Source organism: Podarcis cretensis (genome assembly GCF_951804945.1).
Source record: "Podarcis cretensis genome assembly, chromosome: 5".
NCBI classification, from domain to species: domain Eukaryota; kingdom Metazoa; phylum Chordata; class Lepidosauria; order Squamata; family Lacertidae; genus Podarcis; species Podarcis cretensis.
Genome location: NC_137174.1, coordinates 51,111,745 through 51,130,062, shown reverse-complemented (window position 1 = coordinate 51,130,062; position 18,318 = coordinate 51,111,745). Strand labels below are relative to the sequence as shown.

Below are 18,318 nucleotides of genomic sequence, written 5' to 3'. Positions count from 1 at the left end.
AGCAGCTAACAACAGTAAAATAATAATAAATGCCTCTGCCCACCACAGTACCTTAATGGGAATGCAAATCACTGTTCATCAGATTGATCATTTGATGAGTATAGAAAGGGCAATAATGCCCTTCATCAGCTGTGGAGGGGGGACAGGGTGGGTGGCTACACCCACCATTAGCATGCACCACCCAGAGGTTTGACGAAAGGTTAATGGGTTAACCACCCCTCACCTAAGTAATGGAATAGTCCACTTAAGATACTTCGTATGCCAACACAATTCCACTCTTGGGGTAAAAGTTCAGTATAATTACTGTTCTACCTTCCATCAAGTAACTAGGTTATTCCAGCTGATTCTATGACCTGTGGCAAAAAAATTCCAAAGGTTGATTATACCTTTGTGCAAGGTAGGACTTGTCTTTGAGCAGGTGCATTGCCCTTTAATTTTCTTTAATGATTCCTTGTGTTAGCATTATGAGACGAATTGAAAATGATGCCTCTAGTGCTTTCTTTGCTCCTTGGCAAATTTTAACATTCCACTCAATTTGTGTTATGCCAACCACGTGTGTATGCCAACCACATGTTTATTAATAATTTTATTCAATAAAAGTTATAAAAACCTAGTTTGTATTGCCTCCAACCATGCCTCTCAGCATCAGATCTCTATTGTCCTAATGTAAATTTCCAATGGACTCCTTCTGAAACTATAGTACAAGTACATCTTTTTAATAAAGTAAATATATCAAACATGCATATTATGCTGGTGCACGTCTCAGGTTGCTAGAAGTGGCTGCAGCTACATTGTGAATGTAGAATTGGTTATTGGCCTGGAAAAAAATATTTTAATCAAATTACCGGTAATTAAATGTTTGAAACGGTGGATTATATACTCCACAGATTTCACTAGTGAGGCCACAACCTTTTTTTGTAATTTTTATACTACTGATTTCTGATAGAATTCTAGATAGTGCAAGGTAAAATATTAGTAAAGCCTCAAAACTTAATTGCAGGAGTTTTTGAACTTTTATCCAACTAAGACATACAGTGGTACCTCAGGTTACATATGCTTCAGGTTACATACGCTTCAAGTTACAAACTCCGCTAACCCAGAAATAGTGCTTCAGGTTAAGAACTTTGCTTCAGGATAAGAACAGAAATTGTGCTCTGGCGGCGCGGTGGCAGCAGGAGGCCCCATTAGCTAAAGTGGTGCTTCAGGATAAGAACAATTTCAGGTTAAGAATGGATCTCCGGAACCAATTAAGTACTTAACCCGAGGTACCACTGTACTCAAAATAAACCCATGAGCTCAATGGAGTTAACTCTGTTAGTTTTAGTGAGTCTGTTGGATACAACTCATTGTTTTGGTTGGATACATGTATACCTAAAAAAATAGCCTGAATGTTATACAGTAGGCCCTTAATTTATACAAGGATTATTTTCCGGGGATTGCACCTAAAGCCAACATTGTGTATAATCAAAGCCAATTGGGTTCAATGGCGATTAGGATTGGCAAATTCATTTCCCCTGGAACCCTGCCCCCTTTTCACCCTCTGTGTGTGTGTGTGTGTGTGTGTGTGTGTATATATATATATATATATATATATATATATAAACTATTTTATGCCATGCGTGTAAAGCTGAATATAAAGTTAAATGTGTGCAAGCTGCTGGTTTACCGTGCTAGGGGCATGATAGGGTTTGTGAAAGATTTGCACATCTTTGAGTCTGATAACATTGTGTAGCTTTATCAGCAGTCTTCTAAGTCAAGTCAGGTCCCAGCAGTGCCTCACTGCTAAACAAGTGGAAAAAATTAATTTCATGGTGTGTACAAAGCAGGCCAAAGCCTGCAATTTGGCCCTGGCTTTTTAAACAGTGCTGAAGTCAATTAAATATAGTATGATGTTGAGTTTCATATGTTTTTGTTAGTGTTCATTGCTGACATTTTCTCACAAGGTCTGCAGAAGAGCTTTTGGTATAGTGTTGATCTATATTGGATGTTGTGTTCCGAGAAATTGAATTTGTTTAAAGGCACATTTGGCCTGGTGCACTGCATGTTGTCTTTCGTCTTAATTCTGAAGCTGATGAGTGCTGAAAGTAGTCACAGTTCTGTCCGTTTGTGTCCGTTTCAAAGATTCAAATGTTGGGGGGCGGGGATCGTATGCATTTAACTCAGTGGGTATAGGTGTGCTTAAGTCAGTGGCTTGATTCAATGTACATAAATTGACTTTTTTATGAAATCTGTTAATTTCAGTGGGTCTCCTTTGTGTGTGACATAGTTGAATATCACCCTCCAATCCCAAATCCGCTTAATTGAAAATACATCCCCTCAAAAGCTATAATCTCTAGTTCTATGGATGTGTGTTTAGGATCAAGATTAAGAAATTTTTACAGATTTCAGAAATGTCTGACTTTAACTAGCTTAAAGTGACCATGATAACTGGTTTGGAGTTCCTTTTAAATAATACTGCAATACCAATGCTTCCCCTTTGTCATTTTGAATATGTATATGCATATCAATAGCATATCAATATAATATCCAACAGCCTATTCTTTCCATAATTCATTTCTTTTTGCAAGTCACTCCTAGGAGTGTTGCCACTTCTCCATTTTCAGAATTGCCAGCCAAAAGTTGACAGAGAACATCAAACCAGGCATATGTCAAGTTTATTTAAAATGGCAGCCAGTCTGCTACAATATCAGAAGTTAAATCCTGCTGCCATTATTTTTGTTTCAAAAATATTGTAGAATATGTGATCAGAAATAGGTGTGCTATTATTTGTACTATTCAAAAATAAGAGAAAACTAGTAAAAGCTAGTTAGTTTATTCCCATTTTTCCATTATCATCAGTAGGAGTATGTACTCCCTCTCAGGAAGGAAGGAAGGCCAATTTCCCAAGGAGTCAGCTGCCAGTTTAATTATTCATTTCATAAAATTTATAGACCACTTGACTGTAAAAAAAAAAAAAAAAAAAACAGCAACCCAAGGCAGTTTACAAAGCTGGTGAGCTGTCACACCAGACATTGTCCACTGTACACTCCCCATTTAATCAACACCCATTGTTCATTCCTCATTCCCAGAGGCCTAACTGAATTTGAGCCACACTTTATTACCTCATTGGCTACTAGGGTAGCTGGGAGAAAGTAGCCAGGCATCTGGTTGGCCACTGAGAGAACAGTTTGCTGGACTAGATGGGCCATTGGCATGATCCAACAAGCTCTTTCTTTGTTCTTATCTTTTTACATTCTTCTTGTTAATGATAATGTAATACCATAATAAAGATTAAAAATCTCAAATTACCCTTTATTGGCAAAGGTGCTCATTTGGGGCTCTGTACCAGTAAGGCAAGAATGCAGAACTGGGCAACCTTTTGGGAGTTTCATGTCAGCAGTGGGACATGACATTGTCACACTTGCAACACAAAAGCAAGAGGTTTCTATACACAAACTCCATTCACCATCCAGGCATTATCACAGAGCGGGACCAGTGAAGGGTGTGGCGTGAGAAAGGGGCAAGGCCTAGGAAGAGTCCTGAGGGCCACATTCAGCCTCCAGCCTGAGGTTCTCCACTCCTGCTACCTCCCAGAAGAGAATATGGTCCTCCCCTGCCCCTGTTTGAAATTATTATCTTTGCAACTATGTTTTCCTAAAGACTAACATTTAGGAAATGTCATTTGTCTGCTTTTTATTTATTTCCTGCAGCTTGCGCCATCCCTTCCATTGCAAGAAGACTTTGTTTTCCACTGGAAGGCGATTACCCATTACTACATAGAGACATCAGGTAAAAGGCATTTATTTGCAACTTCAGCACACAATTCTGCAGATGGGAGTACTGTTTGTTACTTAAAAGTAATGATCTGGGAAATAATAAAATTAAGCAGGGAAATAGCTGGTGGGACCTGAATGTAACACTTCACAATAACTTTCAGAACGTATTCAGTGCTGTCAACACAGAGATTCAAAGTCTTTAGATGTTGCAATTCATTCCTGTTTGTTTTATAATGATAGTTGTTTGTAGACAGTTGCATAAGAGGGAATAGCAAACTTGCTACTGGATTATTTATACTCTTGCCACATAGTAGTATAAATTATTTCCAGATTCATTATATAAAATTACTTCACACACGGGTTTGCTGATAAATGCAGTAGAGACCAATTAAGTTTCTTCACAACATTAAAACTTCCTCTCCCAAATAACACATTGGAAGTCTATACTGTATGTAGCTTCAGATTATCATCAAGCATTTTGTGTCAAGAATTACATTGTTTCTGTCCTTTTTGTAAAGTTATAGTCCTGCATAGTTATATAAAATACCAAGTAGGAACTCAATTCAGGCAGGGTCATCCCCCTTAATTTGAACAAGAAAGGCAATTCCACACATTCAACTCCACACATTCAAAGCTTAGCTGAAGTAGCAAATATGTTTGTGATTTTTCTCTTTCTTTTATTACATGAGAAGTCAAGAGAATTCACACAACGCACAGCCATAAATTGGAAGAATGTGGGTGAGGCCATGTGGGCCAGCCACACGGCCAACCCACTCTCCGACAATGTGCCATAGCTACCTCCCCACCCACCCCCAATCTTTGATCAGCATGAGAAGGGACTCTGTGTATGTACATCAGTATGGTGCTGCGGAGCCACAACATTAACCTCCCATCACAGCATCGCTACCACTTACCAAGCAGGTTAAGGAAGCAATAAGGTCAGGCTGTGTGTAGGCACTGATAGGGAATGCCTGATTGTCTCTGCTGGTGTATCCATAACCCTGACCTCACCCATTTTGGTAAACAGAAGCCACACTGCTACTAAGAGAGTATTGTTGGTGAAGAGGATCTCCATGTTATTGGGCCAGATTCTCCTTTATATGGAATAGCTCTACATGCATACTAATGTATGTGCATAGAGCTCCATCATATTGCTGGGGGGGGGGGGGGAGCAGAGAACTGGTGTAGCCCACACAGCCACACAAGCCCTCTTTGCATTCATTCAATAGGAAAATTCAAATGAAAATGTGTTTGAGTATATGATCTTCATTGTAAGGTATTTAACTTTTATGCAGTGGCTCCCCACTTGTGGAATGCTCTCCCCAGGGAAGCTTGCCTGGTGCCGCCTTTACATATCCTTAGGTCCCGGGCAAAAACATTCCTCTTCTTCCAGACATTTGGCTAATTAAACAATCTATGGCCTTTTAAACTGGGGGGTTGGTATTGTTTTCGTTTGTTGCTATGGTATGTATTTTTTGTGTTTTTATATTGTAAATGCCCTGAGATCCTCAGATGAAGGGCAGTGTAGCAATTTAATAAACAGTAGTAGTAATAATAGTAACAACAACTGAGACAGGAGACTTTATTTTAATGGAACCTTTTTCTCTAGATGACAAAGCTCCTGTGACTGATACCAACATTCCCTCTCACCTGGAGCAGATGTTGGATATTTTAGTTCAGGAAGAAAATGAGAGGGAGTCTGGGGAAACAGGACCTTGTATGGAATATCTACTACATCACAAGATCCTAGAGACTTTGTACACCTTGGGCAAGGCTGATGTAAGTATAGCTCCATTGCAGAAAGCTCAGGTCCTGTGACTGGATATAATCATGTGTACTTAGTTTGTGCGTACTGTTTCAGTAAACGAAATTTTGACTTGTCATATTTTTGCAGTACCTTTGAGAATAAAATAGTGTTGTATTACAAGTGGTGAAGAAATGCTGCTGTTGAAAGCAGAGGGCGTAAGGACATGGGGTCATGGAAAGATCCTGGCAGTTGGGCAGAATGAAAGCTATTTTGATTGAGTAATAGCTGAACATTTTCCAAATACATTGTATCCCTCTTCACTTGAAAAAAAAACACTCCAAGGGTTAAAACTGCCGTGGAAAGCATGCACACATAATCTTTTCAAGGTTCTCCATCCACACACACACAAACAGAGAGAGAGAGAGAGAGAGAGAGAGAGAGAAAGACACAAGGACACACACATCAGACCACACCCATTTGGGTGTGAGAGACTACTGCTAGACATAAAAGAATGGACACTTGTATATCTTTGTGTTTATTTGTGTGCTGGTTTCCCACAAAACCTAAAGCTGCTTGCAGTATATTGTATGAACAATAAGTGTAACACAAACTAAACAACTGCAAATGTTTGCTACAGATATAAAACAAGTGCATAGGATCTTAGTCTATGCTAGTTTGAAATGCTAAATTAACTGCATAATGTGCACTATAAAGGTCAGACCTTCTTAAGACCTTCTTAAGACCTTCAAGTATAAGGCAGTATAGAAATAAAATAAATAGAATAAAGATATAATTGGTCTAAGTGTTGTACCAAATCTCTGTATTGTAAAATGGATGAGATATTGGATGCATTTAATGTGTTTGTTACTAAACTAATGTTTCTAGACACCTTGGTGGTTTTGTTTGCCAGTTTCCACATTATGTATATTTCATGTTTATTGTATCTCTTTTTCTAGTGTCCTCCAGGCATGAAACAGCAGGTTTTATCCTTTTATACAAAGCTGCTGGGAAGAATACAACAGCCTCTTCTCCCACACATAAATGTACACAGACCCGTGCAGGTACTAAACTCTTTTTAAAGGAACACATTTTAATGATGTCTCCCAGATTATTGGTGTAATATTTCAGTTTTGTTGCTTTAAGATCTTAGAAAGCAAAATTCAACAATGTATCCTGATGTGGGCATTTTTATTGGGGTTTTATTTTCTTTAGTAGTACTATTAATAATAATATTCTCTTGAACAGAAATTAATCAGACTTTGTGGGGAAGTTCTGGCAACACCCACAGAAAATGAAGAAATCCAGTTTCTCTGTACAGTGTGTGCAAAGCTGAAACAAGATCCATACTTGGTTAACTTCTTCCTTGAGGTAGGTAGATCACACTGCTTGTTAACTGGCATTTTTTCCCCACCATAAAGGGAACTGAGTTAGGTATCTGTCAGGATCAGAGGGGCAGGGAATAAAGCCTTTTGATCCCTGGAAGCTGCTTCTAACCTGCTACTGGCTCCTGAGCCTTCTCCATCTGTTGCTTGTATGTTTCCAAGTTCTTTTGCGATTGCCAGGGCTAGAAATTGCTTTTCAAAAGAGAGTTGAAGTTATCGAGAAGAACTTTCTGACAGTAAGAGCTGTTCAACAGACTTCCATAAGAAGTAATGAACCCACCTTCCTTGCAGATTTTAAAGCAGAGGTTGGATGACCGCCTGTCGTGGATGCTTTAGTTGAGATTCCTGCATTGCAGGGGGATGGACTTAGATGATCCCTTCCAAAACTACAATTCTATGATTCTATGACTTGTGCCAGAAAGCAGATTGTGTGTTTCTGTGGTGATATTACAGAAGCATAAAAATTGTATTTTAATATTTTGTTGGAAGCCACCCAGAGTGGCTGGGGAAACCCAGCCAGATGGGCGGGGTATAAATAATAATAATAATAATAATAATTATTATTATTATTATTATTATTATTATTATTATTTACACAACAGTGCTGCATTTTTATATTTATATTTATTCTCTTCCCCTATAATTATTATTAATCTAATGAAGTAAGTACTTATTCCTATGCCAAGTATATTTCTTTATGCTTCTTATTTTATCAGTTAGCATTCTCTGGTGGAGGTTTGCTTTTTGTTGTTGTTACCATCTCTGGAAGATTTTATTTATCTGGCATTCTTTTCTTAATCAGAGGAGATGCTTTCTGTATTTTCCCCTTTTCCATATAGAGAGGTGTACAGTCCCTTCCTGTTAAATTTGGCAAACTGTTGCTTGTTCTTGCTATCCCCAGTGGTCTGGGAGTGAAGTCCCTTGATGGTGGTGATCTTGACTCTGAAAATATGGAGCTTATTTCATTAAACTTTCCTATTAGGTGATACAAGACCCTGTCCTACATACTTCCAGGAGGCAGGTGAGCAGGTGGGCTTCAGAACTGCATGGACAGACCAGTGGATTTTGTCTGTTTTGCTGAGCTAGATGCAAAAGCTCTTTTATTTGAAATTCACTAACCCTGTAAAATGGAGAGAAAATGTGCCCTGTAGGGTTATGTGAATTAAATATCTTGTTTAAATTGGGTCTCTGGAGCTGCATGATATCATGTTAGCACCCTAGAAATCCACAGCTCTGGCACATGCTTCACCGGTGTGCTAACGCTGTGTATGTAGGAACTAGCATACAAAAAATAGCACAATTTAAGCATCCTGCTGGCTGTATGCAACCCCTCATAGATTACACTACTTTTACATAGCCTTGTCAGGTAGGAACTAAATTTAATCTACGTGGAAACTAGGCTGGTTAGCAGAGAAGGTGTAGAGGCTGCAGGTCTTCTCTATGGATAATTAGTTGTCACACCTCCTCCTCTCCCCCCCCCCCAATCTTTATATTGGGAATCACTCAATTATATTATATTACATTATAAAATAAATTACATTCAAGAGCTGGAAGATTGTTTTCTGTGATGCATGGCATGTTGCATGTCCTTCCAGCACTTTTCAGGAATAAAAGTGAAAACTGACAGTAAAATATTTCTTAAGGCTCAGGGATAGTTATGTACATAATAGATAGTTATACACGCTTATTTTAATAAAGGATTGCTATTCTATTGCTTATAAAAGATACTGTAGGATATGCATTTTCTTCATCTTCAGGGATAATTAACTGCGTGCTCATACTTTCCCCCATCTCTTATAAAGACTGATACTTTGAATCCATATGCTCTGAAGGTCTTTCTAAACATCTGAAACTGATTTATAGGCAGGGGTGCAATTCTTCCATTTCAAGAAGAATATGAAGTGAGGAACATGGATCCCCGGGGAATGGTGTCAAGATCTTGTTAAGATGGCAGGTGCAGATTTCCTGAGAATAACTGCTGATTCTTAGAACAGCTTTTGTTTTTCTTAGACATATGCAGCTCAGAAGCATGGTTAGATTGGAATCTGAAACTGTGTTTCCAGAACTACAGAGATAAGGTGGATTGGGGTCTTGACCTGAAAATTCACATTTTCCATTAAATGCATTTGTGTCAAAAGGTTGCCTGTATATAGTAAATGTGACATTCATACTGAAGATTGAACAAATCAAATGGCATCCACTTACTTCAGTGGCTTGATAGAATAAGGAAAGGCCATTTTTTGCACACTTATTGAACTGACTAATACAGAAGTTGGTGTAAAAGGCAAATGTTAAATAATGGCTCCAGCTAGTGGGTTGACTGAGGTTCCTTTTTTATAATTTCTGTAAAGCCTGGTATGTAGGATTTGTGCAGCATGGTTGTTAAAGTCGTCATGTGCTTCTCTTGACCATTAAGAGTAATGTCATCTGCCAATGGTTCTAGTATTATGAATGAGATGTGTTTTATCTAGAAACCAAGGAACAGAAGAAGTAAACCATGGTGGATAAATAGTCATTTTTTGCAAGGAAATTTTAATTCAAAGATAGAATGTAATAAATCAAAAGATAATGGCCGATGAAATTCAGCCCAAGATATATAATGACAGTTTACAGGGTTGCCAGTTACTTAAACTTTGTCAAAAGCCAGTTTAAATGCAGAACTTCAGCATCTAGATGAGATCTACAATGACCATTAAGATTTTGAAGATTCCCAGTGCTGGCTGAGGTAAATGACTTCTCAGAAATTCAAATTCCGTTTTCAAACTCTGAGAGTCTTGCGGACAATTTTCACATATACATGTTTTAGTGATTGAGTTGAGCTGCTCTAATCGGTTTCTTTGATGAGACCGCACTCCAGCTATCTGTTTCTTTTTCCGTTTTGTTTTTAGTTTGTTTTGTTTAACCTCCTTGTGTTTGTGCCTGCTTTATTTGGAAGCCTTGTATTTTGCTGTGTTTTCAGCTTCAGTGCAGGCGCCATTTTTATCTTTGTAATTCTCTTTCTGGATGTAACCCTCTTCAGAGCAAGCTAAAGGGGCTGGCTTCAAAAGGCACAGCAAGCTTAATTACAGCAGACATGCTAAAAGGCCAAGATTCCGTGGTGACAGATACAGGACAGTCTGTTCAGCCTGGAGAGACATCAAGTGGAGCGGATCAAGCAGAGAGCGCAAATGACCTTCCTCAGCAGGCAGATGACCTGTCCACAAGTCTAGATGAATTAAACGTCCCTTTGTCCCCTGAGGCTCTGGCTGCCCATCCACATGGGGACTATAATTTGGTGGATTCTCTACTCAATCTCACCAAAAGCCCGGTGAGTGACCGGCAGAATTGTTTTTGATTTTAAGTGGGCATATGGGGGGGGCCCTGAAGGCTTTTTATTGATTAATCAGAAAGAATGGAAGGAATTATCAGCTGAGAGAGGCACTGAAGGCCTCTAAAAACACCATCAGTGTCCCCAAACACACATTTTTAATTCAGTGAATATACTTAAAATATCATTATGGTAAATGTGGTGGGTATGTTTTTCTACTCTTCTAGCACCTACATAATAAATGTTGCTTGGTGTGAAATCATCTGGTTTTGGAAAAATACTTCCCTGCCAGTTGTAAAATGTAATGCTCCCCCCTCCCCACTGCCCTGCTAAGCATCCCAACCTGGTAAGATGAGGACAGAACCTTGTATTGCAGGCTTCAAATGTTCAGGAAAACATTAGTTTCACCAAAATTGTGAGGTGAGCTTTTATTTTTATTTAGTATACCTTTTGTATGTCCTGTAGTCCTGTGAGCTGATCTTCTACAGAAACTGATGTTCATCACCATGGTTTATTTGGGGATTGTTTCATTGGGTCGCTGAACTGTTGTCACTTTTCCTCCTTACTGTTATAATGCTTGCATATTTATTTTTAACTTGTCACTCACAGGCTGTTAATAACTTGGTCATGGTCATGCCAAAAGTTGCTTAGTCTTGTTCTAAATAGTGTCTACTGAAATAAAGCAAACATATTGTTTTCGAAAGGGCCTTAGTGGAGATAAGGAAACTACAGCGATAAAACAACTTTGTCAATTCATTAGGGTATATTATTATGTATCTGTAGTAATAGCCATGTGAACCCTAATATTCTTCCTCTCCTATTTGAACTTGAAACTTACTGTATTCTGTCTTCTCTTATGTGACAGGATGGCCGGATAGCTGTGAAAGCTTGTGAAGGCCTCATGCTCCTAGTGAGTTTGCCAGAGCCAGCAGCCGCCAAATGCTTAGCAGAGAGTACATGCTTGTGTGAACTGTTGACAGACAGGTTGGCCTCTCTCTACAAAGCCCTCCCTCAGTCGATGGATCCTTTAGATATTGAAACAGTGGAAGGAGTTAACTGGGGGTAAGAATATTGTCTCAATGGACCTTGAGCTACAGTTTGTGCCTTGTGTATGTTAAAAAAAGCATTTCTAAAAAATACATTTATAGCACAACTTGTGCTTGAGGTGGCTCTCCAAAGAAGTAAAAACTTCAAAGCACCAAACTACAAGCGATATCTAAATGCTTAGGTTAGTCATGGAACTTCTAGTTATGCTGTGATGAAAACCAATAAATACCGAGAATCTATACGCTTTTCTCACCCCTTCTTGTACTTCAGCTTGGATTCCTACAGCCATAAAGAAGATGCATCTGCTTTTCCAGGAAAAAGAGCCCTGATTTCATTTCTATCCTGGTTTGATTACTGTGATCAGCTCATTAAGGAAGCTCACAAGGTTTGAGATGCCTACTTTAACCCTTTTCTATGTACAATCCAAAACAAGTTTAGAATATATTATTATTTGTCCTAAATTGGAAAGGGAGTATCACTGTGCCCTCTTATTTCAGACAACAGCTGTTGCCATGGCAAGCTCGGTGCGAGAACGTTTTTTTGTTGGCGTAATGGAACCCCAACTAATGCAAACGTGAGTAAGGCATTTGTTGGAAAGAGAGAGAGGTCTCCCCTATTTTTTATATGTACATAAAGGAGGAACCTATGTCACTTCCTTTAAAAATCCTTCTTGTGCTCAGTTCAGAGATGGGGATTCTCACGTCAACGGCCCTGTTGCATCGTATGGTTCGCCAAGTCACTTCAGATGCTTTAGTACATGAAATGGTCTGCTTTATCCTTGGGGAGCGAAGGGAGCCAGAAAAACTGACAGACATCAACAGGCACCCATTGCGACATCGCTTAATTGAACACTGTGATCACATTTCAGATGAGGTAAGATATTATAATACCGCATAAGTACAGGGGTGACTGCCAACATGCTATGACCAATGTCATTGCATTTGTAAACAACTTACTAATGAGTGGATCTTTCAAGTGTTAGACAGTGGTTTGGGGGGGGGGTTGAAGCTGTTTGAGTAGCTCATCTTCAGAGATCTGATATCAATGAACAAAATGTGTTGAAACCTACTGGGTGCTACTTCAAGGTCCATCTTCCACTGCTGCTTCCTCTAGGTTCTTCCATTCCCAATGAACTGGAAAATGCATTTTGAGATGCACTAAATCTGAAATAGTGCTGAAATATCTGAAAGTCCTGAGTTCAGAGTCTACTTCAATCATGAACTCTTGGGAAGAAAGGGGAGCTTTGTAATGTGGGGAGGGAGTTGCTACTTACCTGAGTCCAGGTGACAACTTGTGCTCTTGAGGCTAACGCACTGGGGGTGGGAATGGCTCAGGACACTGTGAGGCCAGGTACTTCTCCCATTCTAGTACTTAGTTGGGTGAGCCACTACAGTTTGTTATGGCCCCTGTCTCATCTGCCAAGGTTGAGACTTAAAAAATGAGTTGACTGGGAAGGGGAAGAACGGCCTGCCAGCAATTCCAGAAGGCTGCATCTAGGAGCAGGCAGACCAACCTGAGGCCTGTACTGGTTGAAAGATTAGAGGCAGGCAAGGAAAGGATAGTTACGGGTTTGCTGTAACTAGCACTTCCTTTCTGTTTCCACAGTGTGGAGATGCTTTAGTCCTGGTCTCCATAACTAGAGTGAGGACATTACAAAGTTGGATAGACTCCAAAACCATAAGTCCTTACAGCAAATCAGTCTCTCATTATCTTATGCAGTTGCTGTGAGGAGGAATATATTGTCAAGTACTATAGCAATAATATGTTATGGGGGCAGGGGCTTTATTTAAACTGTGTGCTTTGCACACTTCATGGGTGTAGGGCTTCAGAGTATTTCATTAGCACATCTATTTGAATAATGAAAAGTACTTCTCATGTGAAACCTCTGTCTGCCCCAAACCGTAAATAATCTCTGACAAACCAGAGCCTCTTTTCCAAGTGTTGATTGCAATAGGTAAGGGCCATACACATAGTTTGAGTTGATTCTTTTGTCTGTTACTCCGTTGGTTACCAGCAGTTTATAGCACTGAGAAAGTATGTGTGTGGGAAAACATTTATTATTCATTAAAGAAATGGAATACTTTTTAATAGGTGCAACACTATAATAGCATACTCAGAATCTCTGCTTTGTGGGAACCTGTTTTTATGTCTTTTTTATATATTGCAGATCAGCATAATGACACTCAGAATGTTTGAGCACCTTTTGCAAAAACCTGATGAGCACATTCTTTATAACTTGGTTCTTAGAAATTTAGAGGAGAGGAACTATACGGAATATAAACCACCCTGTCAAGAAGATAAAGATGTTGTGGAGAATGGCCAGATAGCAGGAGCTGTGTATGTTCTTTTCTGTGCCCCACTTTTCTTCCTCTGTGTCATTGGAGAGTTCTGCAGTAGCTGAAATGTCTTTCAGCTGTTGTTATCAAAGCAAAGATTACATTTTAAGCCGGAGGGTGTGTGTATTTTAGTATACTGACATAATGTTGAATCTAGAAATAAAGTTACGGTGTTAGGCTTTATACTGTGTATAGAACTGTTACATAACCCAGCATGTTAACAGTCTGCTGCTGTTTCACTTCTCACCCATCCATGCATCTCAAGTTGCAATCCTAAATACACTTTCTAGAGTGCAAGCCCTATTGAATACAGTGGGACCTGCTTCTGAGTAAACAAGTGGAGTTTAACTCTTGTGGTAGTTGGCTTAAGGGGTCTATGGAGTAATTCCTTCATTTTTGCATGTGTTCAACACAAGAGTGTAAGGAGCTGCTTTGTATCAAGTCCATCTAGCTCTCTATTATTTACACTGAAAATGACAGTGGCTCTCCAGAGCTTTAGACAAGACTTAAACACAAATTAGGCTATCCTCCCTTTTTGACTGATCAGCTTGATGTCTTGCTTAAGGATATGTAAGCCCATTTGTCTTTGAAATTTGGGTAAGATTCAAAGTATTTGTTGATTCACTTGAGTGGCTTTAGAACACCCAGAACTTGAATGTTGCCTTGGCTGCTGCAGTATTATTTAACAATACAACAAAAATTCATAAGCCCCTTTCATAAAATTAGAATATATGTTTCCTTGTTTCATTTATCTATGCATTCTCAGTGAACACTAGTTCATGTTAATGTTCTCTAGTTCCATGTCACGCCATTATTTCAGAAAATAAAAGTTGTTTAAAATAAATAAATAAACGGCACGATCCAAGGAAGTGTGAAACTAGTTCTGCATGCCCATGGGGCTTTGGGTTTCAGTTTCTAAAAAAGCAGTCATTAAGCCATATTACTAGTTATTTTTTGAGACATGCTTTAAAGACAGTTTGTGATTTGACATTAGATCGTGGGGAGGGGTCTTACAGTTGAAAGGGAAACAAGGCAAAAATCCTATTTGATGCATGCAAGCCTAAAGCAGCTCTTTGGATCCTAGACATAGATTCAGAAAGTGACTAAATTTCAGTGCTTTTAGAGAGTAAAACAAAAAATGTTTCTCTCCCCATTTTTGCTGCAAATTCACAGAGATCTAGAAGAAGATCCGTTATTTACGGATATTTCTCCTGATACCATGTTGTCAAACCAAGAGTGGCTCACTGCTTCTCCACCTGCCAGCCCAGATCATCCAAAAAATGATGGGAAGACGGAAGTTCATAAAATTGTAAATAGGTAAGCTGAACCTAATAATTTTTTTGTAATAACTACAGTATAATTTTACTATTCATTCATCTTTGTACTGGTTATGCTGTGACACCACCCATTTAGCAAGCCGAGTTGTAAGGTTGATGGAATGACCTCACTATACACTTTGATCCCATCTGGCATGGGACTTATATTTCAGGGATAGCATGTATTTGCAAAAATGCATATATTTGAACTACCCCCTTGGAGCCATCCCCGCGTGAGCATCTTTAGCTTTCTGGAGCAGAACACCGAGCCGACTCTCTGACTTGTTTACTGTGCTCTAGGATGCTCTTGTGAGATCTTGTGGGGCTGTCCAAGTTTCACAAGAGAATCCCAGAGCCCAGTAAGCAAGGTGGAGCGCTTAAAAGCACTCTCCATGCCCAGAAAACCATGAAGCAAATAGAACTTTTAAGCTCTCTGCCTTCAGGGTTTTAATTCAACTGGTTGGCTTGAAATCGCCGAAGTTAAATGTGTGCAAGATGAGATTGTACTGTACTATGCTAGTTGATATATAGCATTTTAGTTTCCCAGAAGTTCAAACAGGAATGTAAAAAGGTGAGCAGATTAGTGATCACCATCCTTCTCTGATGAAGATTGAGACCAACGTCTTGTATGGCAGAGACACTGCCACTATTGTGGTTTGTGAAAGAGGGAGAGAGAGAATGGGGGGTGAGTAAGTAAGGAAGTTTGTGAAGGTAGAGCCAAGTGCAAATGAACAGGCTAAATGGAAAGTTATGATTCTGTTCCACTTGAAATATTTGACCTTGTGCTCCTAACCTTATTTCATACATTCAAAAATAGTTCTTCAGTCTCAGTATCTTAGCTTAATGAAGAAATAACTGTTGAGTTGTCATCGACTGCATCATGAAATTTTATAAAACTATGTGTGAGATGGGTGCCAAAGAAAATATCTCAGTAGTGCATGTGAAACTATAAACTAAAGAGCTCGGAGAGAAACACTCAAGAGAAGAGAAATGTCATTAGGTGATGTTCCTTTCCTACAGTGTCCAGTAAGGAAAATCATCTCAAGGTTCTTTTGAGTTGTGTATATACATAGGTTTTGTTGCAAAAAAGATCACACTATTGTGTTATGTGCAAAGCTAACACTCTCCCCGCCCCACCCACCATCCCCGATCAAGACCTGCTCTTCTCCAGGCAGGTAAATTCCTGCTCTGTTTACTCAGGCACAGTATTCATTAGACTTCGCAAATATTGGAACAACTATTAATTATGTTATGCAGAATTTTCAGATAGGAGACCTAAATTAGATATTAAGGCAGGATTTCTACATATCTTAGTAATTAACTTGTGTAAACCAGAGTAAACAGTGAAATTTTCAAACAAAGGTGAAAATAGGCAAAAACGTTAAGAATTTTAAATCTCGCAATACTTTTTTTTTTTACAGTGACTTAGTAGAAGGGTTAAAATTAGGCTATTAGCTATTGTTGAGTGGATGAAATGCTAAAGAATGATTTACAGTCATTAATGGTGCACAATTTTTGTTGTTGTTTATTTGTTATTTTATATATGCACTTTGGGGTCCTAAAATGTTTCCCCAAAATGACTTTATATTTATTATCATTTTTTGGATTTCTTATCCACCCTTCTCCATAAGGTCTCAAAGCGGGTTGCAGGGTCAGAAAGAGCTGCACATTGTTGGAGGTGGGGCTACTAGACTGCCATTGCCACCCTTTCTACACACACTTTCACACGAGTAATACATGAAGGGGACTAGTATCTTGTAACTTTTCCCTGTTTGATTGAAGAACAGAAACAATGAGCGTGGCTGAAAACAAAATGAAAATAAGCTATATTTAGTGTAGCACTCCACTTGTTAGATGGAATAGCAAGAAATGCAATAAGCACTCTATATTTTACTCATTGTTTCTAAAGTTATGATAAAATGAGACTTGTTTTTAACCCATACTGCAGGGGTTGGCAAACTAAGATCCGTGGGCTGGATGTGGCCCACTGGGCTTGTTAATCCGGCCTGCAAACCTTGCAGATCCTGCCACCCGCTCAGTCAGTCCCCGCGCTAAACCAGCATGGCGCGGAGGCCTCACCGCGTGGGGACTGACTTCTGCGATGCTGGCGCGGCTTTGGATTGGCTGCAGGAAGCTCCTGCAGCCAATCCAAAGCCGCGGATGCCTCTGGGTGGGGGTGACACTGGCGTGGCTTCAGATTGGCCACAGGAAGCTCCTGCAGCCAATCCAAAGCGATGGACACCTCTGGGCAATGCCCCTTCCTTCCCACTGAGGCGACTGCGTATTGCAAAGAGCTGAGTGGGAGGAAGCGGCAGCAGTGGGGAGGCTGCCTCTGCCACCCAGGCCAGCGGCTTGGGTTCTGTGCCCCGTGGACCCCTGGCCAAAGCAGAGGACGACAATGCTGCCAAAGATGAGGTGCTGGCGGCAGCTGCAGCGTGAGTGTGGCAGGGTGGGTCCTTTGGGGGGGGTTGCTTTCAGGAGAGGGTGGGTCCGGCCCCCCACAAGGTCTGAGGGACAGTGGACCAGCCCCCTCCTGAAAAAGTTTATTGACCCCTGCCATACTGTGTCCTGCTACTGTGCTATCTGAAATATGCTGGAGTCATTAACAAGGCAGGGTTCTCTTGCTGTGAAAAATTTCAGTAGCCAGATTGACAGAAATGCCTCCACTGATTTTTTCATCTGTCTTCATTGTACAGAAGTCCACATAGCTGCTTATGTCAAGCGAGGGCTTAACAATGTTTGACATATCTATTGCTGCCATGATGAAGGAACAAATTTATATTGACTTGCTTTTTGTTTCCTGCTTTACTTGTTTTTGTTTTCAGTTTTCTCTGTCTTGTACCGGATGAAGCCAAATCTTCCTACCATGTGGAGGGCACAGGGTATGATACCTACCTCAGAGATGCCCATAGACAAGTAAGTGACAGAAGGAAAATGCTGTTTGGTGGCTGATGCAGTTGCAGATGAGGCAACGCCATTTTGCAGATAGACAGATAATAATAATACGTTATCACCCATCTGCTGAAATATAATACTCTCACTGAAGTGCCTCTGTATAAGAGATCACAAATGTAGCTCAGCTTCTTTGTTGTATTCAGCTGCTTAGCAACAGAACATCCTGTCTCTCATCATGCTTTCACTCCATCATTTCTAAAACATCCAGGCTCATTTCTACAGACCTCTGGTCTGTGTGAAAGTTCATTGAAATTTAAAATGGGAAACCAAGTATTGGCCATCATTCTCCAGTAAAGGTAAAAGGTAAAGGGACCCCTGACTGTTAGGTCCAGTCACGGATGACTCTGGGATTGCGGAGCTCATCTCGCTTTATTGGCCGAGGGAGCCGGCGTACTGCTTCCGGGTCATGTGGCCAGCATGACTAAGCCTCTTTCTGGCGAACCAGAGCAGCGCACGGAAATGCCGTTTACCTT

At 40.0% G+C, this 18,318-nt stretch overlaps 1 protein-coding gene and 1 long non-coding RNA gene across 4 annotated transcripts in view; one reads left to right on the top strand and one right to left on the bottom strand.

Moving 5' to 3' along the window:
* Positions 1-18,318, top strand: part of FHIP2A (FHF complex subunit HOOK interacting protein 2A) — a 32,648-nt gene that overhangs the window by 2,285 nt on the left and 12,045 nt on the right. For 2 of the 3 annotated variants that reach the window (XR_013839080.1, XM_079976660.1), the window contains exons 2-14: positions 3,690-3,768; positions 5,365-5,534; positions 6,459-6,563; positions 6,748-6,870; positions 7,867-7,905; positions 9,904-10,191; positions 11,057-11,253; positions 11,509-11,623; positions 11,736-11,812; positions 11,919-12,111; positions 13,406-13,575; positions 14,748-14,891; positions 17,716-17,806. Coding sequence is in view for 2 of the 3 variants with exons in the window: in XM_079976660.1 (XP_079832786.1) it covers positions 3,690-3,768; positions 5,365-5,534; positions 6,459-6,563; positions 6,748-6,870; positions 7,867-7,905; positions 9,904-10,191; positions 11,057-11,253; positions 11,509-11,623; positions 11,736-11,812; positions 11,919-12,111; positions 13,406-13,575; positions 14,748-14,891; positions 17,716-17,806 (1,791 nt within the window). In the remaining variant the exon portion in view is untranslated. The remainder of the gene's footprint in view (positions 1-3,689; positions 3,769-5,364; positions 5,535-6,458; positions 6,564-6,747; positions 6,871-7,866; positions 7,906-9,903; positions 10,192-11,056; positions 11,254-11,508; positions 11,624-11,735; positions 11,813-11,918; positions 12,112-13,405; positions 13,576-14,747; positions 14,892-17,715; positions 17,807-18,318) is intronic. The other variant, XM_079976661.1, reaches the window with a different exon arrangement.
* LOC307216466 lies at positions 16,403-18,164 on the bottom strand. The gene is made up of 2 exons (XR_013839094.1): positions 17,786-18,164; positions 16,403-16,692 (listed from the first exon to the last, which is right to left on the bottom strand). It is a non-coding gene; the product is annotated as an uncharacterized lncRNA (long non-coding RNA).